The sequence below is a fragment of the Amphiprion ocellaris genome, chromosome 17, assembly GCF_022539595.1.
Source record: "Amphiprion ocellaris isolate individual 3 ecotype Okinawa chromosome 17, ASM2253959v1, whole genome shotgun sequence".
NCBI classification, from domain to species: domain Eukaryota; kingdom Metazoa; phylum Chordata; class Actinopteri; family Pomacentridae; genus Amphiprion; species Amphiprion ocellaris.
Genome location: NC_072782.1, coordinates 31,398,144 through 31,424,924, shown reverse-complemented (window position 1 = coordinate 31,424,924; position 26,781 = coordinate 31,398,144). Strand labels below are relative to the sequence as shown.

The 26,781-nt window shown below is 37.1% G+C and overlaps 2 protein-coding genes across 2 annotated transcripts; both read right to left on the bottom strand.

Annotated features, from left to right (window-relative positions):
- Positions 1 to 1,483: 1,483 nt before the first annotated feature.
- On the bottom strand, positions 1,484 to 9,298 carry tdgf1 (teratocarcinoma-derived growth factor 1). Its single transcript, XM_023290439.2, has 6 exons — positions 8,971 to 9,298; positions 8,818 to 8,870; positions 7,458 to 7,661; positions 4,676 to 4,790; positions 3,331 to 3,440; positions 1,484 to 2,348 (listed from the first exon to the last, which is right to left on the bottom strand). Exons 1-6 carry the CDS (start codon positions 8,991 to 8,993, stop codon positions 2,248 to 2,250), a joined length of 606 nt encoding a protein of 201 aa, XP_023146207.2. The 5' UTR covers positions 8,994 to 9,298; the 3' UTR covers positions 1,484 to 2,247.
- A 4,268-nt stretch (positions 9,299 to 13,566) lies between these two features.
- Positions 13,567 to 25,308, bottom strand: LOC111581990 (glutamic acid-rich protein-like). Its single transcript, XM_055019459.1, has 6 exons — positions 25,090 to 25,308; positions 20,462 to 20,603; positions 19,847 to 20,300; positions 19,234 to 19,476; positions 18,736 to 19,043; positions 13,567 to 17,666 (listed from the first exon to the last, which is right to left on the bottom strand). Exons 2-6 carry the CDS (start codon positions 20,593 to 20,595, stop codon positions 15,461 to 15,463), a joined length of 3,345 nt encoding a protein of 1,114 aa, XP_054875434.1. The 5' UTR covers positions 20,596 to 20,603; positions 25,090 to 25,308; the 3' UTR covers positions 13,567 to 15,460.
- Positions 25,309 to 26,781: the final 1,473 nt, after the last annotated feature.

The following is a 26,781-nucleotide window of genomic DNA, read 5'->3' as shown; positions in this document are numbered from 1 at the left end:
AAGTTCAAGGATGGATCCTAGAGGTTCACAACACCAAATTACAAGCTGTGTTTCCATCAAAAATCCTCAAAACTTTCAGTTCCAAGGAACCAAATGTTCCTTCAGCTCTTTGTCTTCTGCATTTCCACCGTTGTCTAAAGCCTCATGAAAGCTACACAGAAAAGTATGTGGACAACTGAATGTAGCAGAATATGTGATTGATATGACCATGTGCCCAAAGGATGTCCAAATAATTTTGGCTGTATACTGTACCATGCTAGGACAAACAGTACTCCAATAGTCAGCAATATTCATCTTTTATAAAGTACTGTAAACAGAACTTATGGTTTGAACCACTTTTGCACAACGTCCAAGAATCCAACCAGTCCGTCCTGTCCTTCTGTCTGTTCCTGTATAACTAAACTTTATGGTCATTTACATTTAGAAACAAATGCTCTTTTGTTTTGAAATAACTCACTGAAATATAAGACTGTGGTATCACATGAAAGGCATTTTGTTTGAAAGAGCAACACAAGGATTCATGTCTAATATGGAACCATAATTCTTGGACTCAAGTTTTATTTTCACTAGTTTATTTTAAATTTTTGTTCACCGTTTGGTTTTGTTTAGGAAAATATCACGCTTTGGTGATAACACCTTATCAAAAGCTTGGTTAAATTTGAACACTAACTGGTTAGGTTTAGGAAACTAGGTTCTGGTTAAAATACAACCTTTTCATAACTATTATTTAGAATTTTTGCAATAAATCAAATGCCAGTGATGTGTGAAGTCTGTCTCAGTGCTAAAGTTGAACTAAATCCAGATTGAAACTCATCCAAGGAACTAAGAAATTACTCAATATCTCGTAGGCTACTTTTTCTATTTCTTTTACTTGCTGTCGATACTGTTTTAGTTTATTTGTTTTTAGGAAGAGGCTAAATAACTGCAGTTTGTCAGAACTATTCATTATCTCCACTAAATCTGCCAACAAAAGCTTTTCGTGCAATATTTTAACAAGCTTTTTTCATCTAAATTCTAATGTTTCTCCACCTGTTAGACTTAATTTTAGGTTCTAGACTAATTCCATAATTACTACTGAGAAAAATACTGTACAAACTTCAAATACCAGTGAAAAAAACTTGCACCAAACTGGAATTATCTCACAGAAGTTATTTAAACTTTACATATTATTTACTCTGCCTGTTAATTTTAGAGCTGCGACAGCCTGCAGAACAACAGCTGATGTGTTTGTTTAAGATAAGACAGCAGCAGATAATCAATTCAGGCCTCATCAATAAAGTGTGGAGATAACAGAGCAGGAGAGAACAGCTCCCACTGAAAATACCTCCAGATAGCAGAGTCAGTGTTGGAACACAAGTACAGCTACAGTCAGATAATCAGAGTTTGGTGGGTTTTGCTCAGATCTGAACCATTCTAGCCCTTACATCCAGAGTTAGACAAAGTCATTTCCATTTGTCCAAAGAGGAAAAACAGTTCAGCAGCACCGTAAATCTTTAATAAACACATACATGTTTATATTTAAGGACAGAAAGTCACATCAGCTCAGTTTGTGCAAACAGACAGAAGCAGCAAAGTTTAAAACTCTGCATCTTCTTTCACAAAGAAAAAAAAATCAGCTGGTTTTCAGTTATGGATTAAAAAATTACCCAAAAAAACAAAAACAACCAAAACATATTCTCCATAAAAATCTTATGTACAGTTTCCTTCAGACACATCTCTGGTTGTTCAATACATCACAGACAAACAGGCTGACAGTTTAAACAAGAAGAACTTCTATCACTGTTAAACCAGAAGTTATGAGACCAGAGTGACAAGATTTAAATTGGCAAAACTATATTAATACCATCTTGCAAAAAACTGTCACAAGTTGGGTTTGTGTCCTACCAAAGTTTTCACTAAAAGAAGCTATTTGTCGTCTGTTTTATTGCATCATACGGTGCTGAATAAATAAACTTCAGCTTCAGATGGAAAGCAGCTATAAATAACTCAGTTTATATGCAGAGAACATTAGGTCCCCATAAACCATAACGTCATGTAAGGTCCTCATAATGCACAATTTTACTAAAGGTTCCATAAACCGCAAATTCAGAAATGCTGCTTTTAAGAACTCTTGTTTTCAAGTTTCCCAGCTATATTCAATGAGGAGGCTCAGAGTGATTTAGAAACAGATTTGTTGGAGTCCACAGCTCAGTGTTTAACATAAATCCTGGAGTTTCCATCCAAAAGTCTGTTATTTTCTACCATCGTTCAGAGGAAGTGGAGCAGAAGAAGAAGCAGAACCAGAAAGTAGCTGGTTGGAACCATGTTGACAGCTGATGAACGATACCAGCGAACCTCCTCTGAGTCATCTGGAAGGTAGAGAAAGAGAAAAAAAGGATGACGAACTGGTTTCATCATTTCAAGCAGAACTCAAGCGGCATTTTTCAGACTTTTAATTACCTCAACACACATTAAAATTCTTATATTAGGTCATATTTAGCAGTTAGCACCTCTTATTTTTCAGTATGCTATTAAATGTAAAGTCAGCTGTATTGTGTTTTTTTAAGGCTGTTGACTTGCACTTCCTGTTGTTGCAATGTTACTGCAACCATTGGTCAATGGTTGCAAAACTTCAAATCAAGCTGCATAGTGTCTGTATGTAACCTGAGAGACAAGACTGAGGGCAAAACAAGCCCTGTACTGTGAAGCCTACAGAAAAACCTATATATCGTGGATATACCAATAAATAAAGGACATGCAGTCACTAATTTTGGGCTTCAAATGGACAGAAGTCAGCAGAAGAAGACATTTTATGTGGAAACCACGAATTTTAGGCTTCAAAAGAAAAATCTCTTCTTTTCTCATTTGAATTTTCAAAGCTGGGCTGTCAGCCATTTTAGATGCAAATTACAAGGAAGGAAATGCAGATTCATGTAATTGAAACTTATCCTGACAACAAAAAACTATGACAAAAACTTAAAGTGCTGTGGAAAAAGTTTGACATGTTTTCATTTTTGGAGATTGTTTAGGAAAACCTCTTTTTGGTGCAGACTTCCTGTTGAAATGCTTCACTGTGAGACTGTTTGTGCAGGAGTTAAATGTGTTTAGAATTGTAAATGAGTCGGTGGGATGGGGTCTTTTAAAGGTGCATTTACACTCAGAGGGACTTCTTTTGGTTTCAAAGATAAAAAGTGTGAACGACAGTTTTTGATCCGTCTGCTGGGCGTCAACAACTCGTCCACACCTTTGTCAAAACTCTGGTAAATTTCCTGCTACTTCAAGATGCCTCCAGTATGAATCTGGAGGGTTTGAATGGAGGAAGATGTCTGGTGTTTGAAAGCGGTTTCTTACCACAGTCTTTATGGAAGACGTGGGGGAAACAGTGCAGGACGCCGTAACCACAGCGGCAGTAGGAGCAACCTTTCTGAACCCATTCACCGTGAGGAATCAAACCACAACTCCTGCAGACAGACGGAAGGAAAAGACGCTGATCAAAAACCTGGATGGATGTAAATGCTCCAAGTATATAGAGTAAACTGCCAAAAGTATTTGGACATCCATTTGGGTCAATGCATTTTCATTTGCATGTGCAGCTACATTTAGCTGTCCACATACTTTTGGCCAAGTGGTGTATTTGTTGTAGAGAAATCAGTACATTTCTGTTGGTCTTAAAGAGTGTGTTTATGTAATATATACCCAAAAGTATTGGGACATCATTTTGGGCCAACACCATATAATTATAAATGCTGCTCTATCAAGTTGTCCACATATTTTTGGTCAAATGATGTATTTCTTGCTGGAAAATCAACACATATCTGTATGCGTTAGTCTGCTTATATAGTATTCAGCCGACAGTATTTGGACATCTTCTGGAGTCAGTGCCAATCAAATATAGCTGCAACATTTAGGTGTCCACATACTTTGGATCAGATAATTATTTGTTCTGAAAGAATCAGCACATCTTTTGTAAGTGTTTATGTGCTCATACAATATATGGTCAAAAGTATGTGGACATCTTTTGGGATCAAATATAGCTGCTACATTTAGCTGTCCACATACTTTTGGCCATGTGTTGTACTTGTTGCCAGGGAATCGGCACATTTCTGTACAGCCAAAAGTAAGTGGACACCCATCTCCATAATACATATACAATTAATGTTTCTGATACTTTTGGACATGATGTATATTAAATCTAATTAAACGAATTAAATAAGAAGTGACATGAAGTATGTGGACACTTTGGTTTCAATTTTATATTAATTACAATAAATAGAAACCTTCAGCTGTCCACATACTTTTGGTCAGGTAGTGTAAGAACCATGTTAATTGGACTAGCATCATTTTAGCAGCTTATATTTTTTCATATTTTGGTAGATTAAGTTTGATATTGGAAAAAAGAGTCTACATAGGATGATTTTAAGGTAACAGTAAGCTGCATTGATTTCAAAACTCCTTGCATAATTTCTGAAATTTCTTATTTGACACTCTTGTGACTCTGAAAAGAAAAAGCAGGAGATTTGAAACATAAATTACCAAAATATCCCCCTACTGACAAATAAAAAGCCCCCTGAGTCTCTCTAAACAGCAGTTTGAGGATAAAACCTGGACTTAATGGTACCTCTGAACCCAACAACCACTTTAGAAAATGAAAGTAATTGCAGACGAGGCAGCATCAGATGGTTTTCTTGTCTTTTACCTGATGCGTTGGTCGTATTCGCAGCTCCTGCCGGTGAAAGAAGGAGGACAAGCGCAGAAGCTTCCCAGGATGCAGGTTCCTCCATTTTTACAGCAGCTCCGACTCTGTTCGGAACCTTTCAAAAAAAAAAAAAAAAAAAGACATTTTTATCAACTTATTTACTTGGTCTTCTCTTCATCTATTTGTTGTTTCTGTCTGGTGTCTTAGCATTTTTTTTTTTTTTAAATCTTGCCAATGTGACTCAAAATGACATAAAATTTGTCCAAAATTACTCAGAATATGTCCAAAATGTCTTAAAACTAGTACAAAATGACTTAAAATTGGTCTCAGATTAATCCTCTGTGTAGTATGACACAGTTAAAATGACAGAAAACATTAAAAAGTTGAATTACTTTGATTACTTACTTCATTATGATTTTAAAACTATGCTGTATTTTGTATAGCATTTAAATATTTCATTTGTTCACATACTTATCCAAAATGACTGGACTCAAAAACAAAAAAAATTCTTGAAACATATCCAGGATTATTTTAAATTTGTAAAAAAATGACATAAAATTTGACAAAAAATATCAAAATATGTCCAAAATGTCTGACAATCTGCCAATAATCACTTAAACATGGTTTGAAATTACCTGAAATTCACAAAGATGGCTCAAGAGATTAAACTTGAAAATAATTGAAATTTGCTCCAAATTACTTAAAACGTGTCCAAGATTACTAAAAATTTGTCCAAAGGGACTTAAAACTCATCCATGACGACTCAAACTTACTTTAAACTTCTCCAAAATTACATAATATGTACAAATAAATAAATAAAACCTGTCAAAAAATACTTGAAAATTGTTCCATATGACTCGGAACTTGCAAAGACAACTCAAAATGGTCGCATCCTGTCCAAGATTACCAGAAATGACTCACAGCTCATCCAGTTCTACTGAAAATGACCTAAAGCTTGTCCCAGATTTCCAAAACATATGTTCAAAGTGTCTGAAAAAGTGCTCCGAGTTACTCAAAACTTGTCCAAGTTTACTAAGATCAAGTTAAAACTTGTCAAAAATTACTCAAAATGTGTACAGGATTACTTCAAATTTGTCCAAAACAACTCAAATCTCATTGAAGACGACTTAAAATTTGTCCAGAATTGTCAAAATATCACCAAAACCTGTCAAAAAGCGACTTGAAACTAAAGTTTGCTTTCACTACCCCACATTCATGCTCTTCTTTAGAGCTTTGTGGGACCTCTGCAGGGTCCTCAGACCTCAGGTTGAGCCTCAGTCTGTATCTGTGAGACAAACCAGAGTCTCCATCTGGAAACATTCCTGCAGTTCTTCTGAGAATCTCAACAAACATCTGAACAAACGACTGAAAGTAGCAGAAAAACACTAAAACCCAACCAACGGCAAACAGAGACTTCAGGAGTCTTAATGTGGCGACAAAAACAGGAAATAAAACACATTTACTGGGCTTTTATTTTGTTAAAAAATGATTTTACATGCTGGTTTTTATAGTTTATAGTCCAGTTTGTTTATTTAATTATCATATCTGAATAATTGTAGGCTGCAGTTTTTTAGGAATTGAAAAATAAGAGGGAAAAGTTGCCTGTGTACTCAAATTATTATTTAGTAACTTTTTAATGGGATTTTATGGGATTTTGTAAATTCAGGTTTTTGTCTGATTGTTTCACAGAAATATCAGCAAATCTCAGACCCCAAAATAATGAATCATTATAAGAGTGCAAAAAGCAAACCAATAATTTAACATGTGCTCTCTTGCAAGAAAACATTTTATGTTTTCTGTGTCCTGCATATTATGTCAACTTATTCCAATCATTTAGTCCGTGATGTTTTCTTTTCTAAAATTATTTATTTACTTATTTTAAAACTAAAATGCTTAAATTAATGTTTCTAGCATTTTTAATTTTTTTGTGATTTATTTTGCAAAAACTTTTTCTGGAAATTTAACTTCTGCAAAATTTGGATATTATCTCAAATTATTTCTATTATTTAGTCCTTTAAGTTTTATTTCCAATTTTTGTTATTGTGCAAAACGTTTTTCATGACAACTGGAAATTTAGTTTGTGCAACTTATGCAAAATTTGCAGATTATCTTGGGTTATTATGATTATTGTTATTTCTATTATTTAGTCATTTAAGTTTGATTTCTAAAACACATTAGTCATTTATTTTTAAAATTTAAATTCTTAAATTAATTATTAGATTATTTTTATCGTATTTTTTAAAAATGTGTTATTTTGCAATTTTTTATGATAATGGAAATTTAACTAAAGTTTGCAGATGAAGTCATGCTATTTCTCTAATTTAGTACTTTACGTTTTATTTTATAAAATAATTTAGTCATTTATTTTTAAAACTTAAATGTCTAGTTAATTATATTATTTTTCTAATTTTTGTTATTTTGCAAAAAGTTTTTCATGATAAATGGAAATTTAAGTCAAGGTAGCAGATTTCAGCTATTTCTATTGTTTGGTCTCCCAAGTTTTACAAAAAATTTTCACTAAAATTAGTTTAATTCACAAGTAATTCTGGTTAATTTAGTGAAATTCATCATTTATTTAAAAATAATTCTCTACATGATGATAGAAATAAATCTGAATGCTAAAATAGTTGTATTTATTTTAGTTTTTTTAAAAACTACTCTAAAACGTCAGTGTTTTATCTCCACCTTGTGAAACTTTCTGCGTCTGTTGGAGGTAAACTGCTGAATTCTCTTCTTCGTTGGTGTTTGGTTCTGTTTGTGCAGCGATGAGGTGAGAACTTACTGCCGGTGAGGCCGACGAAGGGAAGGACGGCGCCGGCGTCTCGGTGTTTTCTCTCTCCGCCGTTTGGAGAATTTACCTGGACGAACCGATCCAAGGAGGATTTACCAGAAGAAGAAGAAGACGAAGAAGAAGAAGAAGAAGAAGAAGGAGAAGAAGAAGAAGAAGGGGAGGTCTGGTCTCTGCTGCACTCATCTCCTTTACAGTCTGTAAAACAAAAAAGTTTGATTTTAACTCAGAAATTCCAACAAACTGCTTGTATTTTTGCATTTTTTTGGACAGGTATGTTGATATGAGCCTTAGTTTTAGTGCAAACGATCATTTTTGGACGTTTCTTTTCCACTTAAACCAATTTTCTTCTTCTTGGTGCAACATCAGTACAGTCAGAACTGTGAATTATGAATATTTTGCGCATTTAAAAACAAAATATATGTATATATACAAAATCTGTGCAGATATTTCTACTCCTGAAAGAATCTAATTTGTTTATTTCCACATTTAGAGGAATTTAAACCATCTGAACTAGTACGTATGTTTGTTTTTGGTTTATTTTTCTACTGATACTCCATAAATATTTGCATTATTCCTCTTTACATTAGATTTCCTCACTGTGGCTTTAATAAAGTCTCATCATATTGTATAAAAATGATGATAAAATTGCTGCTCTGTGATTCATTCTGCCATCTAATATGATTTAAAGATATATTTTGCAGCAAAATCTACAAAACTGAAGCAAATAAACAACATTTTGTGAAAATAATACTCAAACCTAACTTCCCTTAAACACTTAAAGCAGCACGTTTTGCAGATTTCAGCCTTTTTTGCTGGAAAAAAACACACAACTAATAACTGCAAATGGTGCTGATGACTCCTCCAAAAGTAAAAATGTTAAATAAATATTAAATTTAATGAAGTTTCTCACTGATTCCTACAATCATTCATGCAAATTAAGTTGGAAACAAACACCAGAAAGTCTGTTTGCTGGAAAATGACCATCAGAATAAAGACTTAAAGGGATAAAACATCAGCAAAAACCTATAAACTTCTACCTCCTGTTTGATTTTTCATTGTTTGTTTTGCACTTTTTGTATTTAATGGAGCCTCAGGACACAAACACTGGATGTAAAACTACAAATACTCTCCATGTTTGTAGTTTATCACAATATCTTTAAATTAAAGCTAAATCTGATCCTCATGAGTGAAAATTTAAAACTTTAGTTGCGTTATACACAATAAATATGGTCTTTTTAGGCTGTAAAAATGAACTGTGACCGTTTCTACATGCAGAAATATTCATTTAATCATATATTCTGCTTATTTTAGACACTAAATGTGATTAAGAAAACAAAAAAAGTGAACCGACCTGAAGCAGGCAGAGCAGCAGCAGCCTGCAGACTCAGCAAACACAACACAATCCTGCAAAGAGCCACACAAACCCAGTTAAATGTGCAATTACATGAGGTAAAATTAATAAAGAAGTCTCAGTTTCTTGGATTAATTTGGTCTCTGGACTCACCTGAACAGCTGCGTCCAGCTCATTTTACCAAAGAGGTGAATTTTTAAAGGCAAAACTAAAAATTGCCAACAATTCCTGGAGTTTTCTTCACAGTCTCGATTGAAAATAGGAATAAAAAACCACAAAATAGTCCCCAAATTTTCCACAAGTCAGAAAAAGAGTCAAAATGTTCACAGATTAAAAACAAAACCAAAAAACACCTTTTTTCTTCACACCAGCAGCGATTTAGTGAAATATAAAACGTTCTTCTCTGAGCAGAAACTTGATAAAATCCTCATAAAACCAGTAAATCTTCTCCTCCTGCTGCTGCTGCTCTGGTTGATCTGAAACTTTCTTCTTCTTCTCCTCCAGGTGAGACTCTTTCAGGGGGCGGGGCTTCCCGGGCCACACCCACTGACGTCACTCTCTGTCTGTCTGGGAGGAAGTTCAGCTGGAATCAACAATAATTAATAGAAACTAGATGGAAGACCAGTGAAGTCTGGGGAAACTATGCTTAAAAAAAAGAAAAACGCTGCTAGAAACAGTTTTTCAAATAATAAACAGGAAAATATTCTGATCCAGGTGCCTGTAAAGGAGAAGAAAATCTTTAATTTTATGTTTTAAAAAAGTGCTGAATTTAAACAAAAAGGGGGGATATTTCAAGATGAAGAAATGTGATTTGTTTCCTCTGTTTTAAGTGCTGCAGATCTTCATGTTTTTATACTATTTTACAGCTCAAAAAAGATTCATTTATCAAGAAGTAGCCTGTAAGAAACTTCATGTTTTCAAGTTTTTATGTTTTGAAGATGTATTTTAGCATTGAATCTAACTTTATGCTTGACTATCTCTGATTTTCTGACATTTTTAACATAAACTCTGGATATTTAAGATGGTATCTGTGAAATTCTAGCTTCATATATCAAATATTTTCAGAGATATTTATTTTAAAAACCGCTCATTTTCTTTCTCACATGAAAATTTTGAGTCTGTTTGAGCAACAGTATCTGAGGAACTATTAAAGATAAAAACCTGAAATTTTCTCTCTTATTTCTCGTCATGTCATTGATTCAGAATCTGGAATATTGGACAGTAGATCAAATAATCTCTGATTATGGAGGAGAAGAAATTAAAGCCAGAAATGTGCAGGGAGGAGGTTGGGGTGGATGGACGGGTCAACAAAACGTTAGACTTTAACCATCTATAATGTTGGACATGTGGTTCAAATATGCAATAACTAATGGAAAAGTTCCATCTTTGAGTAAATCCAGAAATCAACTGCTGATATTTTCTGAACCACATGTAGCTGCAGGTTACAGTAATAAAAATCTAAAGAAATGTACTCAGATTCCTTGAATGATTTGAATAAATGAATCTTACAAGAAGAAAAATGCACCAAAAAAACAAGTTGATGGAGGATTTTTTCCTTTTTTAAAATGTTTTTTGGTCTATGAGGTTTCCTGAGCTCCATGTTTCTGTGAAAGAATGAGACAAAAAAATGAATTTATACTTTAAAAAGTTGCTGTTTTTGGATGATTTCATTTATCTAACCTTTATTTAAATTCCATTCTGGTATAAAGGTCTCATTTATGCTGTAGCCGAGTAAGAAAATATAATAAAATATTTAATAGTTAATTTTTCTAGTCGATTTTTATGCTTTGTAATATTTGCTTTAACAATTAATAAATAAATACATTTAATATGAAATATTTGGCAATAAAAATGGGAAAAAAAACTTTCTTTCTTTCTTTATTGCTTTCTTTCTTTCTGTCTTTCTCTCTTTCTCTCTTTCTTTCTTTCTTTCTTTCTTGCTTTCTTACTTTCTTTCTCTCTTTCTTTCTTTCTGTCTTTCTCTCTTTCTTTCTTTCTCTCTTTCTTTCTTTCTTTCTTTCTCTTTCTTTCTCTTTCTTTCTTTCTTCCAGTTTCTCCTTCCTCCGTCTCTCTCATGTTTATTAACTTCAGTCTCACCTTCTCATGTTAATGAAGTTGCTGCTGACAGGAAACTTGCAGAACAACAACCAGGAACTTCAGTCTTTTCATGCATTTTACATAAAAACACACTTTCAACGAACACAAATGCTGGTTTATCCCTGATTTATCTGCAGTGTTGTAGTTTTATGCTTTATTTCTTGTCGTTAGTTGTCATTAGTAGGTTTCCTCCATGGTCTCATATATAATCATATCTTGTTTTCTGAGCATCATCTGGCAGCAGAACTTCCCTCAGGGTTTCATAAAGTTCTGTCTTATCTTATCTTGACCCCTCCTCCGAACCCAGAACACCTCCAGTTAATCTGCCTGGGCTTTGGGGGACGATCAGAAGGTGGAAATGGGTGTTTTGTAATCTATGCAGCATCACAATGGAGTCAGACCTGCAGGAGAGAGAAGCTCGATCTGAACACAGCAGCTAAATCTGCATGTCAAAGCTCAGATTCTGCAGGAAAACTCAGCAGGTCTGCAGTTAAACCAACACTGAGTTTCTGAATCAGGCTTTTCTGAAATGCAGCTTCACTGTTTCAAGCCTCTGTTGTAGAGAATAAAACTGTAAGCAGAGATCTTATAACCTCCACTGATTCATAGATTAGTATTAGAGATACTTCCTCTTGTCATTTATCTCCAGTGAGGAAAACAAAGATGGAATCATCCTAAAATATTCACTTCCTTAATTCCTTCCCCTATAGAGTCCAGCGTAGCACCAGTATTGTAATTACACATTAATTTTAACTGGTGGTAGATTTGAAAGCAGATAAAATGGATCAATCACTCTGTTTGCATATAAAATCTGGGGAGTTAGACTAATATTTCACACTTTCACCAGGTCTCAGAGCTTTTTGGTTGCAGTGTTGGGTTTGTAAAAATACTCCATAAATTGCACTTTTAAGCAATTTATCGTAGCAGTTAAGTCACAAGTCAATACATATTATTAAAACTTAAGATATAAGGGTTGTATTGATGTGAAGTAAATAGAAATACTACCAAAAATTGCACTACAGGATGTAGAAATGTAAGAATATGTCCTGGTGGGAGAGACAGGAGGGCGAAAGAGAGACAGGAGGGAGAGACGGACAGGAGGGAGAGAGAGACAGGAGGGAGAGACAGACAGGAGGGAGAGACAGACAGGAGGGAGAGACAGACAGGAGGGAGAGACAGACAGGAGGGCGAAAGAGAGACAGGAGGGAGAAAGAGACAGGAGGGAGAGAGAGAGACAGGAGAGAGAGAGTGAGACAGGAGGGAGAGAGACAGCAGGGAGAGAGAGACAGACAGACAGAGAGAGGTAAAGAGAGACAGGAGGGAGAGAGAGACAGGAGGGAGAGAGAGACAGGAGGGAGAGAGAGAGACAGCAGGGAGAGAGAGACAGCAGGGAGAGAGAGACAGACAGAGGGAGGTAAAGAGAGACAGGTCAAAACAGAATCAGATGAGGAACAATAGGAGAAAGAAGGAAGAAGAGGGAGAAGGAGGAAGAAGAGGGAGAAGGAGGAAGAAGAGGGAGAAGGTGGAAGAAGAGGGAGAAGGAGGAAGAAGAGGGAGAAGGAGGAAGAAGGGCAGAGGCTGAAGCAGGAATCATAACACATTAACAGCTTAAAGATTAATGATATTCACCAACAGTGAATGCAATTAGAGATTTTTAGTCTCAAGAGCAGCTGAAATTTAGTTTGTTGCTTCCAGCTGTTTAGGAATATTTCCTCTGAGTTTATTAACCCTTTATTGTGCAGTGTGGGTCAGGAGTTACTCATTTTCCATTGGATTTGGGTCACTTTTGACCCATGTTGTGCATCAAAGGGTTAAGAAAAATACCCTATAATAAATCATCTTAAATAATAAAAGCAAGTTTAACTTCAAGTAAATACATATAACTGTCTAGATATACATACAAAACACTGATCAAAATTATTATGGATAATTATGATGGAAACAGACCCAAAAACATCCAAGCCGACAAAACTAGCACTAACTAGCAGTTAGATACAAGAACATAATTGAGGAAGTACTGCTAGTAAACATAAAATATATGAAATTAAATAAGAAAACATGAAGAGCAGATCAATCTGGGTCACATACGTCACACTGTCGGCCTAAATGTCACAAAATCACTATTTAGTTTGTCGATTCAAGATGTTTAGGTTTATTTCCTCTGAGTTTATTAAACACCTGCAGCATCAAAAAGCAACAGAATCTGCTCAAATTTTTAAAATTTATTTTCTTTATTGTCAAACTGAGACTGGTGTGTGGAGTGTGACATGAGCGCCCCCTGCTGGGCCTCAAAAGCTATTACAGTAAACAGTAGATCCTGTAAAAAGATGCACAACTGGAAGGTTTGATGGATGTAAATGACACTGAAGCGGAGATTGTGGATGTGAATACGAGAAAAAGAAATAGTACATCCTCTGTAATTAACTCTAAGAAGATGGAAAATATCATGTACTTTAAATAAAAGAAACAAGAAGAGGAAGAAAAGCCTTGACTTGAGAACATTAGTGCTTTAAACCACAACCTGGTAGAATGGCTCCATCTGGTGGCGGTTTTAAGAAACAGTTAAAATAAAACTGAAATACATTTAATTACTGCTGTGACATGAAACTACATACAACACATACAATTTGTGTCAAAATAAAACACAGGCAATTTTTATTTGACAAATTTATTTAATAAAAGTTAACATTTCTTTACTTTATGCATTAAACATTGCAGTAAAGACACATTTCATTATACAAACACTTTAGACTTATCCCTGCATTGTCCTCATTTACACGACATCTTCATACTTTACACGTTCTGTAGAGTGTCACAAAATCTTACTTTACGTCTGTAATGTCTTAAAGTGCTTTGCATCTTCAGGCTGTCGCTACTTTGTGTTAATGTTTGTTGTTTTTAGCTCACAGTGTTTTGTTATTTTGCAAAAAAAATTACACAAAACTATGAGATAAATCATCCAGCTTTACCTGGATGGTGACATTTCTCAGCTTCACAAACTTGCAATGTGTTTCACTCTAGCAACTAAAGGTAGCTAGCTAACATTAGCTATTTTGTAGTGTGTACACAAACACATGACAATATATTCTTACATCAGGACACCTTGTTGTGCGTTAGCAGTGGTTTTCATTATAAATCAGCCCTCTTAGCTTGTTGACTTATTATTTTACACAGTTAATTAAATATCCCTGTTAGTATTCCAGCTTTACCTCATAAAGTTGAACATTTAAGCATCTTCCACTCATGAGATTTGGGGTTGGTGGTAAAGATGCTAAACTTCTAGGGCTAGGTTTCATTAGCATGAACATTTCTTTAGCATGAACGGACACAGTACTTACTGATTTTAAGAAATAATTCACTCCTTCCATCAGTCCCATTGGTTAAGATAAACTGTAATCACCAAAGCAATTGCTAGCTAGACGCATGAGGGGCAACAAACAACCCAGTAGATTAGCTTGTTAGCGGTATTGCTACCCTGGCTACCTTCATCAAACTCCCAGTAAATTGTTTTAATCTTTATCCACTTGTGTTTCTTTACTAGATGGATGTTGTACTTATTCTCCTCAAGCTAGCGTGTATTGTAAAGAATTACGACTGGAAATTCAGTAATTGACTTGGCATGTTATGCTATGTTACAAAAGGTAAAAATTAAGTTGCAGCGGTCTGCTGTGTGTTGGTTTGATGCAGGAGTTTTAGGCCAAAGATAGTTTTCTTCACATGTTGTATGTTCTTAGCCGGCTTGCTAACATTAGCTACAATCACATCTACATTCAGGAGTCTGCACATTAGAGCTGGAGGTTGTAGGGCAGCAGGTTTGTGGCTGATTTTCAGCAAATATTTGACACGAGATTGCCAAAAATGTTGCTGCAAGTTCACCAGTGTTTGCTACTGTTGGCAAACATCCAGTAAGATTCTGTCAATTCTGAGAACTTTGCCACTCTTCCATGTTCACTGAAGGTCTGGCATCGCATTTTGCCAGTTCACATGTTGTATGTTCTTAGCCACCTTGCTAATATTAGCAACAACAATGTCTACATTCAGGAGTTTGCACTGTAGTTTAGAATTGGAAGCTTCAGGATGCTAAAGCTAAGCTAGCTGCTGTATGGTCATTAAGCGTTTGCAGCAGGTTTGTGGCTTATTTTTTGCAAATATTTGACACTAGATTGCCAAAAATGTTGCTGTAAGTTTGCCCATGTCAGCTACTGGTGGAAAACACCCAATGAGATTCTGGCATTTCTTCCATGTTCACCGAAGTTCTGGCAAGAAAGTTAGCCAGTAGCGCTAAAGTTCTAGTGACTCTGGTAACAAGTTGACCTTTAGTTGCAAACAAGCTGGTTTACGTTGCCAATAAATAGCATTTTGGGCAATAATAAAAGTAAAGTCAGGTGTAAACACAGGTAGATAGTGGATTTGAGTTTTAAAAAAGACTATCTACTCACAGTGTAAACAAACCGATGGCAGCTTTTGTATCATGTAAGTAGTTTGATACCCTTTGACCTTCCCCAACACTCTGAAAAGAGTCCTTCTGAATTTCTATTAGAAGATTTCAACTTTCTTCTTCATCATCATCATCTTCTTCTTCATCCTCCTCCTCGTCTTCTTCATCCTCCTCCTTGTCTTCTTCTTCTTCCTCCTCCTCCTCCGTCTTATTCATCTTCCAGCTCAGAGTCCACTCGTCCTGCGGCATCCTGTCGTCTTCGTGCTTCAGTCCCGTGGATCTTTGACTTCGGTGTTCGCTGGAGAAACAAACCACCTCGTCCACCTTCCTCACGCGACAGATCCTCCATGACTCCCTCCAGGCCCTCCACTCCTCCACCTCGTCGCCATCCTCCTCGTCGTACTCGTCTCCGACCCGGTGGGCCTCAGCGACCCTCCAGGCCTGCTTCCAGGAGGAGAAGGACGAGTTCAGTTTGTGGAACTGCAGATGAAGAGGAGCATCCGGTCTGCGTTTCGCTCGTTTTCGGAACTTCTTTACCGTCTTTTGTTCTTCTTCTTCTTGCGTTTTTTCTGTCATCTCCTTTGTGTTGTTTTTATCTTCATCAGTCGCCTCTTTCTCCTCTTCCTCCTCACCACCATTTTTGTCGTCCTCTTTATCGTCTTCCTCTTTGTCTCTGGTTTGTATTCCATCATCTGCCTCTTCTTCTTCATTCTCATCTTCTTCTTCCTCATTGTCTTCATCTTTCTTTTGGTCTTGGTCTACTTCTTCCTCCTCTTCTTCTTCTTCTTCATCCTCCTCCTCCTCATCCTCATCATCATCATCATCATCATCTATTTCCTTGTCTTCCTCATTATGTGCTTTTATTTTGTCTTTCTTATCTTCCTCATCATCCACTTTTTCTTCTTCTTCTTCCTCCTCCTCATTTACTTCCTCGTCTTCCTCCTTGTCCTTTTCTTCCTCCTCATCCACCTCTTCTTCATCATCGTCATCATCTTCTTCTTCATCTTCAACCTTTTTCTTCTTCTCTTTACCGTATTCTTCTTTGTCCTTATTGTCTAATTTAGAATCGTCCTCATCCTCATCTTTCTCCTCATCTTCCTCTGCTTCTTCATCCTCCTCCTCTTCCTCACCGTTAAACTTATTGTCCTCCTCTTTGTCCTTCTTCTGGCCTTTGTCGTCCTCTTCATCCTCCACTTCTTCTTTCTCCTTGTCTTTGTCAGCTTCATCTTCATCCTCCTCCTCCTCCTCCTCATTTTTATCCTTTTCATCTACTTTATGTTTCACATCAATGTGCTCCTTTGCATCTTCCCAGTTATCATCCTCTTCCTCCTCTTCATCTTCCTCTTCCTCCTCCTCTTTTAGTTTTTCGTTTAACTCTTCTCTCTTGTCTACTTCTTTTTCCTCGTCCTCCTTATCCAGATCTTTTTCGTTTTCCTCCTCGTCTTCATCTTCTTCCATCTTATCTACATCTTTTTCCTCTTCTTCATCTTCCTCCTCCTCCTCCTCTTCTTCTTCATTTCCTACATCTGCTTCTTCTTCCTTGTCATGTTTTTCTTTCTCCTTGTTCGCTCCCTTCATCTCTTCTTCCTCATCCTCCTCTTCTTCACCTAGTTTGTCCACTTCTTTGGATTCTGCGTTCTCTTCCTCCTCACCCTCCTCTTCCTCCTCCTTTGTTTTATCTTCATCATTTACAATGTCATCTTTTTCCTTCTCCTCATCTTCCTCTTCCTCCTCCTTTTCTTCATTGTCTTCTTCCTCCTTCTCCTGAAGTACATCTGTGTCCTTCTCCTCTTCTTCATCTTCATCATTCTCCCCCTCATCATCATTCTCATCTCGATCTTTGTCCTCATCTTCATCTTTGCTGTCTTTTTCTTTTTCCTTCTTGTTTATTTCTTTGTCCTCCTCTTCCTCCTCCTCCTCATCTACTCCTTCATCCTCCTCCTCCTCAGTCTTCTTACTAAAGTCTTCTTCATTGTCTTCATTTTTGTTGACAGCTTCCTCCTCCTCCACTCCTTCATCCTCTTCCTCTTCCTCTTCCTCCTCCTCCTCCTCCTCCTCCTCCTCCTCATCTACTCCTTCATCCTCCTCTTCCTTTCTATCATCCGTCACCTCCTCCTCCTCCTCTTCCTCCTCCTCTTCGTCTTCCTCTAGGGTGACCCATCCTTTAGGAGCCTTCCAAGCCTCCATCCACTCTGTGGTATCAACGATCTCCTCCTGATCCAGGTCTGACATGAGGAGAAGGTTTGTGTTTTCACGTCTTTTTGTCAGGAAGTCCACATGTTGATGGTGGGACCTCAGTGAAGCTTCGCGCCACCTGTAGACGTAACAGCAGTTTGGGTTAAGATCAGTCAGATCAATTTGATGATTAAAAGCAAAACTGAGCAAGAAAATGTAGCGCATCAACCAGATTCACCCTAGATCCTCAAGACTCCTAAAGAGATGCAAAACAATCACAAAACAGAAACCACCACAAAAACCTGTCTTTTGTAGTTGTTTTGCATCTCTTTCAGTCTGGGTCTGAATTTAATGTCTATACCTTCATCAGGAACACCTGATTCAAAAAGTCATTGGTGAAGACTAAGAAAACTGCTAAGGAGCTTTAGTCCTTTTATTTTATTCACAAACTTGTGTCATCGAGTGCACTATTAAATAATTCGTCCACCAGAGGGCGCTGTCAAGCTTATAAAACCCTCAGCACTAAACGTAGCTGAATAATTAAAAAGTATTTGTCTGTTGTGTGAAGATTGAATAACTTCTCAGACTCAGTCAGCAGTTTTGCTGTTGCCTCCAATGCTAAGAAGTAAAGTAAAACATCTGTGTTTTTTAAATCAGTAACCAAACCAACAATTAATGTTTGTCGATAAAGCAAAGTGTGTGTATCCAAAGTTGTATATATCTTATTAATGTTGGCTGTAGAGCTCCATTGCTCTTTAAAATGAAAGTAAAAATATATCAGTGATCCAATGTTTCAATAGGTGAACAGGTTCCTTTAATGCCTTGAAGACACTCTGCAGTTTATTTTGGCTGAGTTGTACTTTTACTGCTTCCAGAAATCATCTGCAGCTGAAAATATTTCCTATTCCCTCCCATCTGAGATGTATTTTCTAAAACCTACAATGACCAGCTGTTTGGGAAACTATTTAGGCTCTTTCAAAGGTCAAACTACATGTTTGTGAGCCATTTTAAGGATCTCCATCTTCAGTAGGAACTAGTGGAATCGAAGGCTTAGAGTTGGGTGAACTATGACTAGTTTTTTGGTCTTTTTATGGGATTTATGGGGGCTAAAATATTAAATATCTGCAGTCTTGTTATTCAGGAACATGCTGCAAAAAAAACTTACTTTGAATTTAGCATCATTCGTCGGACAAACAGCTCCAACCCACCTGATCTGCTGCTTGTATCCCCAACAGGAGCTCCAACTTTCCCGGCGTTCTTCGTTTTCCTCTGGAGGAGCTGCAGAGATCAGCCAGGATTTGCTCCATCCAGGCATCCAAAAGTCATTTATCCTCATTATGAGTTTGGCGTCGGTGCCGGAGCAGCTTTCAGACTCATAGTCTTCGGTGTATTCGCTGAAATCACTGAGTGTTTCATCGTCTGATTCTTCAGTTTGACTCTCGTAGTCTACATCACCTTCAGTTTCAGGTTCTACCTCAGACAGTTTCCATGAATCCTCCCAGTCAAAGAGCTCATCCTGTTTGTTGACGATAATAATAATAATAATAATAATAATAATAATAATAATAATAATAATAATAATAATAATAATAATAATAATAATAATAATAATAATAATAGTATAAATGTTTGTTCCTGTGGATCAGTGGACACTTAGCATCTGGAAAAATAAAAAAAATAAAAAAATAAACTGTAAAGATCCCCACCTGCTCCTCCAGCTGCTGCAGTTTCTCCAACTTGTCGCTGATGTTTTGCTCGTAATCCACCCAGAGGTGATCCCAGTCCTTCTTCTGCTGCCTGAAAGCAAAGTTCATGATCTTCCAGGTTCCGGCCCAGCGAGGGAGAGTGTATTCTCCGACTTTAATATTGCAAACCTTCTGTTTTTCAAACAGAACACCCCACTGGAAAGGTTTCACCTCAGTGTGCTCCGACTGGGCCGGACTCTTCACCTGGAACCAAGAGCAGCAAAGACAAAATGTGAATTAATCACTTTGTAGTTGCTCAAAGTTGTCTAATCTTGCAGGAAATACAAAATTAGACAAGAATCTTTTGGTTTTCATACGTTGGAACATCACGAAAACCAACAGAAAGTGCATCTTAGTAGTCGAGTAGATCTTTGAGATTCCTGTCAAAGCCTCATGGGAAAAAAAACATTTATATCCTTTGTTGTGGAATGACATGTTCAACCATCAGTTTGTCCACATTCTTTTGTAGTGAACCTTAATTCTCTTTCTGCCAAACCAAACCAGGATTTTCCCAGAACTTTGCTAAAACCTCCTTCAAGCCGCAGATTTTGGTATAATTTAAAGTAGTTTCTACCTGTTTCCAGGAACGACTCCATTTCTCAACAGAAGACGTCCATTCAGGTTCTAATCCATCCCCCTCTGCTTTGTACTTCCTGTCGTTTGTCAGCTCGATGGTCGTGAAACCTGCGATTCTGGTTTTCAACTCCTTGGCTTTTAGGAACAGGTACTTCGGAGGCTTCAGGCTCATCCAGGAATCTTTCCAACACAACCGGAACACATCCACCTCTACTTTGCGCTTCGGCCTTTTGGGTTTGGGTGAAGCCGACCTCCTGGGAGGAGGAGTAGGAGGTGGTGGAGGTTCGGGTTTGGCTTTCGGAGGCGGAGGGACGACTTTGAACTTAATTTTGGGCTTGTTCTGCTCGGCTTCATCCAATCCCCTGGTGACCCTCCTGAACTCAGATACGTCACCTTTTTTAAGGTCGCCATTGGAAACGATCGTATGGTGGTAGGTCCATTTTGAGAAAAGGCTGCAGATTGAAAAACAAAAGGAAACATCCAGTCAGTCCCTACAGTAAACACTCTGGTGTTCAGGAAGTGAAAAATGAAAGCTATGTCCTGTGTGGTAACAGGTACTAGTGTTTTATTGTGACACTGTGGTGGTACAACAACAAACGTCCTTCGTACTCACACTTTGAGGGAGCTCTTCTTGTCCCAGTCAGCCTGCTGTTTGTTCTGGTCGGCGATGCTCTGAGCTCTTTGTTCCCATTGGTCTCTCAGACGACCGTTACCAAAAGTCCTATTCTCCTCCTTCTTTGAAAGCATCTTGTTGCCTAAAAGACAAGAAACAACAGAGACGCCAACAAGCGAGTCACATTTGTCCAGTATATCCAGTCAAAGTACATCTGTCTTTGGTTGTCTTCAGAACTAAGTTTTCCAGGGAACTAAAGGTTCTTTCAGTTCTTTATCTGCTTTCCCACCACAGTCTACACTCTCATGTTGATCAGGCGAATTAATCTGCTCATGTTTATGACATCTATGACATCGATAGCAGGAAATCTGGTTCATCTGAGTTCCTTAAAGGGTTTTAAAACACAAGGGAAAGTCTAGTATGGCTTTTTTATGGTGTGTTTAAGTTCTTCACTTTAAACCACTTAATGGATTTATACCAACGTACTTGTACAACATGCTTCCAATTATTGAACCTTTATTTTTTAAGTTCTTGTTCCAAAATAATAAAACCAAAAATGATCTACAGTTTGCTGCTGGAACAGTCTGAGGATCTTTGATTAGAAGGTTTTACATCCTTTAATTTGTTTATTGAATAATTTATTGTATTCACGCTCACTATATTTTCTCTAATTTTATGTTATTCATCTATTTTTCATTCAGTATTGTACTTTTTACTGTGACTTTCTCACGGTTTGAAACTTTTGATTTCACATTTAAACTGTTGTATTGTCAGTTTGACGTGCACTAAGCTTTAGGTTGATTGATTCATGTTAGGATTTCAACAACAAGAAAGCCAACAAAAGCAGTTCTTGTGAATTTGCGAGATTCTTCAGCAGATTCCCACAGCACAAACAACTTTCTTGCATATCTTGCTTTCCATATATCTTATACATTGATAATATTCAGGATTTTAAGCTAGAAACACTCCTTTGGCTGTATCTGGAAGAAGTATGAGAGGACTAAATACTATTTTCCTGGTTGTTTTCCAGTTATTTGAAACATTAAACAGGCATATACAGTATTCAAAATCTTCTATATTCATTTATAGTCATACATACCTACAGTACGAGACAGTTAAATGACTATTAATCTAGTTTTAGTAAAGCACTCGGTGCAGCGTCTTCCTGAAGACCGACTGCGACATGAGACAACCAGCATCACTCTATAATTAAACCAGCTTCAAAGAGCAACAACAAGAAGAAAACAGGCCTGAAGTCAGTTCAAAAATGGAGATATTCATTCTGAGTTCACTTTATTATTAAAACATAATGATGATAATGTGTATTTTAGTGAATTTACAATGTGTCTGACCACAACAACAAAACTGATCCTGTTGCCAAATGCAGTAGTAAACTGTAATATGTCTAAGTTGTGTTTTTCCAAATAAATTAATAAATAAAATCATGTGAGGGTTCGTATTTTATCCCAGTTGATGTAGTTTCTTTAAATAGCTGCTAGAATAAAGCACCAGAGTGAGTCAGAGACTTTAATCCTCATCTGTCTGGAGGATGAACCCGGTGTCTTAACAGCGTCTCGGATGATAAATGAGTTCGACTTTACCAACAACTGGTGACGTAAAATTAGGAAATGAGCTCAGGCCTCCTCCATCTCCTCCCTACACAGTTTGGAATTTTAAAATGTCCCCAATGGAAACTACAGAGAATCAAATAACAGTGATGTCAACACCTGAAATGTGAATAATTAAAGGATTAAACAAGCGAATGTTGACTCAGATCAGTATGTTGAAACCCAACTAGTAGTTTAGATGGTTCAAGAAGTTCATGAAAGTGAAAAGTTCATGCTGTGTTTTATCCTTTGTTTCGTTGTAGATATCCGCAACAGGCAGTTCCAGTTGTAGTTTTCTATAGTCTGTTTCTGACTCATCCAAATTCTAGTTCAAGATATCCTTAATTACACTCAATTCAAGATCTCTATATTGCCCTTTTAGCACATCTTGAATTAAATTTGAACTCATCAGAACTCCATTTCAGGATATCTATAGCATCATTCTGCCTGTCAAAACGTAGTTACAGACGTCTTCAATTACAGCGTTGACTAAGCAAAATGACAGATATTATTCCAAATCCATCTGACAAACTGTTTAACTGTCATGTCCGAGCAGCCCGAGGTCGAAATTCTTGTGAATTTCAAAGACTAGTCCTTAATAAGCTAAGCTCTTTTTCTCAACAAACTCTTCGCTGATAAGTTTTTCCTTTTTCGTGGCATTTTCTGATGATTTATCCACCACCAGCAATGTTAAAATGCTTTGCTGAACCAATGTTCAAGAAGCAGAATCTTCCCAAAGAGTTCAAACCAATGTAGTCCAAGATATCTGCAATGAAAATTAGAGTAGTATAAATACAATTAAATCATTGGTATCTGTAATTTTAATTCTTGACAGTCTACTATTAAATAGTTTACAAGCTTGCCAAACAAATGTGCACAAGACTAGCTAAAAATCAGGGCTCTGCCACCACTTTGTTTTTGTAATCGCACACATCGAACGGACAGGAAATATTAAAGTAATTTGACAGTATTTTGGGTTAGAATTGATGACTTTACCTTTAATTCTGCTTGTTTTTTTGGGCTGGACTGTCATTATCGCAGTGACAAAGCAAATTCATCAACACTGGGGTTTGAAAAAGGAAATTTTCCAGCAATTTGCTCCACCGTCTCCACCCTCATCCACACATGGCTTCTATTTAGACTCAGTAAAAGCTAAAATCACCACTAGTCAACCTTTAAAAGGACTGGATAACTGTCAGAGCTGGTCCTGACCTCTCTGGGGCCCAAAGCATAATTCAGCTGAGCTCCTCCTACCCAACATGCAAACCATTTAGACCATTTGCATTAGCACAGTTCCACCTGACACCCTGCTGCTCCCACTACAATCCTGCCTCCTTTAAAACAGTTTGCGCTAAGAATAAGTGGACCTATAGTGTCAGGCCTCTCCATTTCCCAGTGAGTCTATAGTTGTAGCTGAACCAATGTGCACCAGGAGACAATTTACAGCCGCCATAATGCCTATATATACTGTCTGGACTGGTTTCTACAGAGGTTACTGAAGGAAAGTACTTTCTGAGCACTTAAAATGTTTTATATACAATGCATGCACTTTAGCTAAGGCAAATAAATTGCATTTTGTCAATACAATATGGTCTGTTTTTCCTCTGTATAAAAGGAGTTGGTAATCAGTGGAAACTCCATATTTGTAAAGCCTCCCCAACATTTCGTATTCTGCTTTCTTTTTGATGGAACTTTTCTGTGGAATCATTTCTCTACAGATGTTCGTCCCATACAGGTGCTTTTTACCAGTACAGCGTGTCCCTAAAGTCTGGACACATAGGAAATCTCACTAACTATAATTGTTCTGGATCGACAGATTAAATATGGCTTTGTTGAAAGAAGAAAGAGATGAACTGGTACTTCTCAGTGGACATGAAGGATGGACGTATGGAAACATGGCAGATGAATTTAATCATCCAAGAAAGATTCCACTTGACTTTTCCACAGCGGTGAAGGTGGTTAAAAAGGTTAAAGAAACAGGCAGCCATGAACAAACCCCCTTCTAGATGACCAAATGTATCAGCAGAAACTAAAGAACTGGTCAGAATTGGCCCTAACCCTATCTTTTGATATGTCCATCCTTCATGTCCACTGAGAAGTACCAGTTCAAGTCTGTCTTCTTTCAACAAAGTCATATTTAATCTGTGGAGGCAAAACAATTATAGTTCATGAGATTTCCTGTGTGTCCAGACTTTAGGACACCCTGTACAACCACCCCTCATTCAACCACACAGGACCAGGTAGTTCTGAGTGTTTACAGTGTTTTGTAGCAATGTATTTTTGTCACTTGACATGCAGCCGTTTTGCATGTAAACAAATCATTTTTATTAGTTAAAGTGTGTATAATCTGGATTGATTTGAAGATATTTTACAGTCTCTTATGGGATGAAGACTACTAGGAAGAGTTCTGGAAGCAAACTGATGAAAACTACAAGACTGACCCAGAATCTGGAGCCAGACGAAAGAAAATGAACATAGTTTGACGTCTCTAATGAAGCAGAACAAGAACACTTTTTGCATCTTTTAAATTCTAATCATCTAACAAACTTTATCAGCCAATAATGACCAATTTCACAGCAAATCACAATGACAATAAAGATATACTATTGTAAGAAAGTTGAAGATTACATGAAGAAAATATAACTACATACTGTATGTGAGTTTTTGTGGTTTCTACACAGCAGTCTTACCTGCATGAGCAAATTATAAGGAGACTGACCAAAATAATCACTATTTAGCAGACAAAAATTTGCAATAACTGAGATATTTTGGCACCAAATATCCGGCTCCACCTCTATATAAAAACAAACCTCAAAGCAGGAAAACTGACTCACGCACCAGGTGAGCAACTTTCATTGGTCACGTGACCCTGAGCTTCCGTGTTATTTAGCCTAGCATTAGCTTAGCATAAAGCTATGTAGCCCAGTCTTCAACACCGCTACTGTTTTCAATTACATTCAACCCATTATTCATATTTTTTTCAGCGAATTAAAGCAAACAAATGATCTAATCCTGACTTACCTGGAGTTTCTCTCACAGCCTGTCTTTTAGTTTATATTCCTTGTTGTAACTGACAGTAAACATTAAGGTAAACTACAGTAAGTTCTCTCTTTGTTCTTTACTAGCTAGCCTTCCTCTCTTTCTTAGTCTGTCTTCAGTCTGTTTCTGCAGTTAACTTTTACCACCTTACACCAGCGTGTCCTGTATATCTGCTAAGCTGCCAGCCAGCTTCCCTCCTTCGCTATTTTTACATCGTCACGTTGGGAGATCCAGAGCTGCAGCTCTAATTTTAGTGTTGGGGGGTGAGGCAGAAGCAAACACGAGGAGGGCGGCCTGGAAATGCACAGAACAAGACGTGAATTGTGAAAACACTCGAGTGAAATGAATCCTCATTCAACAGGTGCAGCAGCACGAACAGGCAGGATGGCTGTAAACACAGGAGCCAACCACTAAATAACTAGCTTACAGGTCGCTAGTGTAGCATGAAACATGCATGAAACAAGTCGAAGCTCCACCTTCAGACACGAGTCACTGACAGGCAGTCGGCCAAATAATGCAAAGACCAGGAAGCACCTCAGTATAGAATTACAAACATGAGTTTATTGTCACGCTGTCTGATGGATGTAGAAACATCTGCACAGCTGTGTTGGAAAATAACTGCAAGGAGAGAATGAATCCTACAGAGTTTACAGCTCTTTGAATTGACATCACTAAAACCAATCAGATGAAAACTTAACAAGCAGCCAAGTCTCCACAACATTTTGTTCCTACATTCTCAAATGTATTTTTTTATTTATTTTTTTTACTGGATTATGTCGAAACACAAATGCGTTTCGCCCATTTTCAGCCAACCAGTCATATATTGGATGGACTTGACACCTCAGAAAATGGAGGAAACACTTCAAACATGTACTAAAAGAGTCAAACTTTACCCCAAATCATGATATTTTTCCAAACTAACCAATTAATTTTGGTGTCGAACCAAGAAACTAGCATGGAAAAATAGCTAAAAACTGTAGATATTTTCCTAAACCAAAGCAGAAAGCGAGTGCAAAACAGAACTAAACAGCTGAGAACAAAACCTAATCCTGACACTGATGGACTTGTTTTAACTAAACTGTGCTGACCTCTTCCTATCCAGAATGGATACTACTTCAAAAATAGTTGGACCAATTTCTTACATGGTTTTCTAGAAACAAGGGGAGGCTCATCTCATCCCACTCTCCCCTACTGTTCTTATCGTTTTTTTTAACGTTGTTGAGATTCATTAATTCTTCAGACTACAGGTTAGCCCATATCTGAGGATCTGTACCATTAGGTACACCCTCTTGGGGGCTAATTTTCTCACTTTCACCAAAATTAGAACTATTTTTAAAAAGGGACGAAGTTGATAGAATCAGAAAGTCAAATGCGATTGCTTTTAAAAAATACAACAACAAAACTTTACATACTGCAGCTCAAGTAGACTACAGTGTATGCAGTCTGGATGTGTTAGTAAACTTGCTGTTTCTGTAGAATGATACAAGAAACTGAACTGATGGGGTTTTAACATGGTGCTTCATCCATTTAGAATTTTTTCGCAGCTTCCCTCATGGACTCCTGGATGTTCTGCAGTTTTAGACCCATAGAGTGTTGGATTCACAATGTTCTTCTGCACACAAAAATGGAATATCTGAGATATTTAGCATGTTGGCTACCTCTAATACCAGCCTT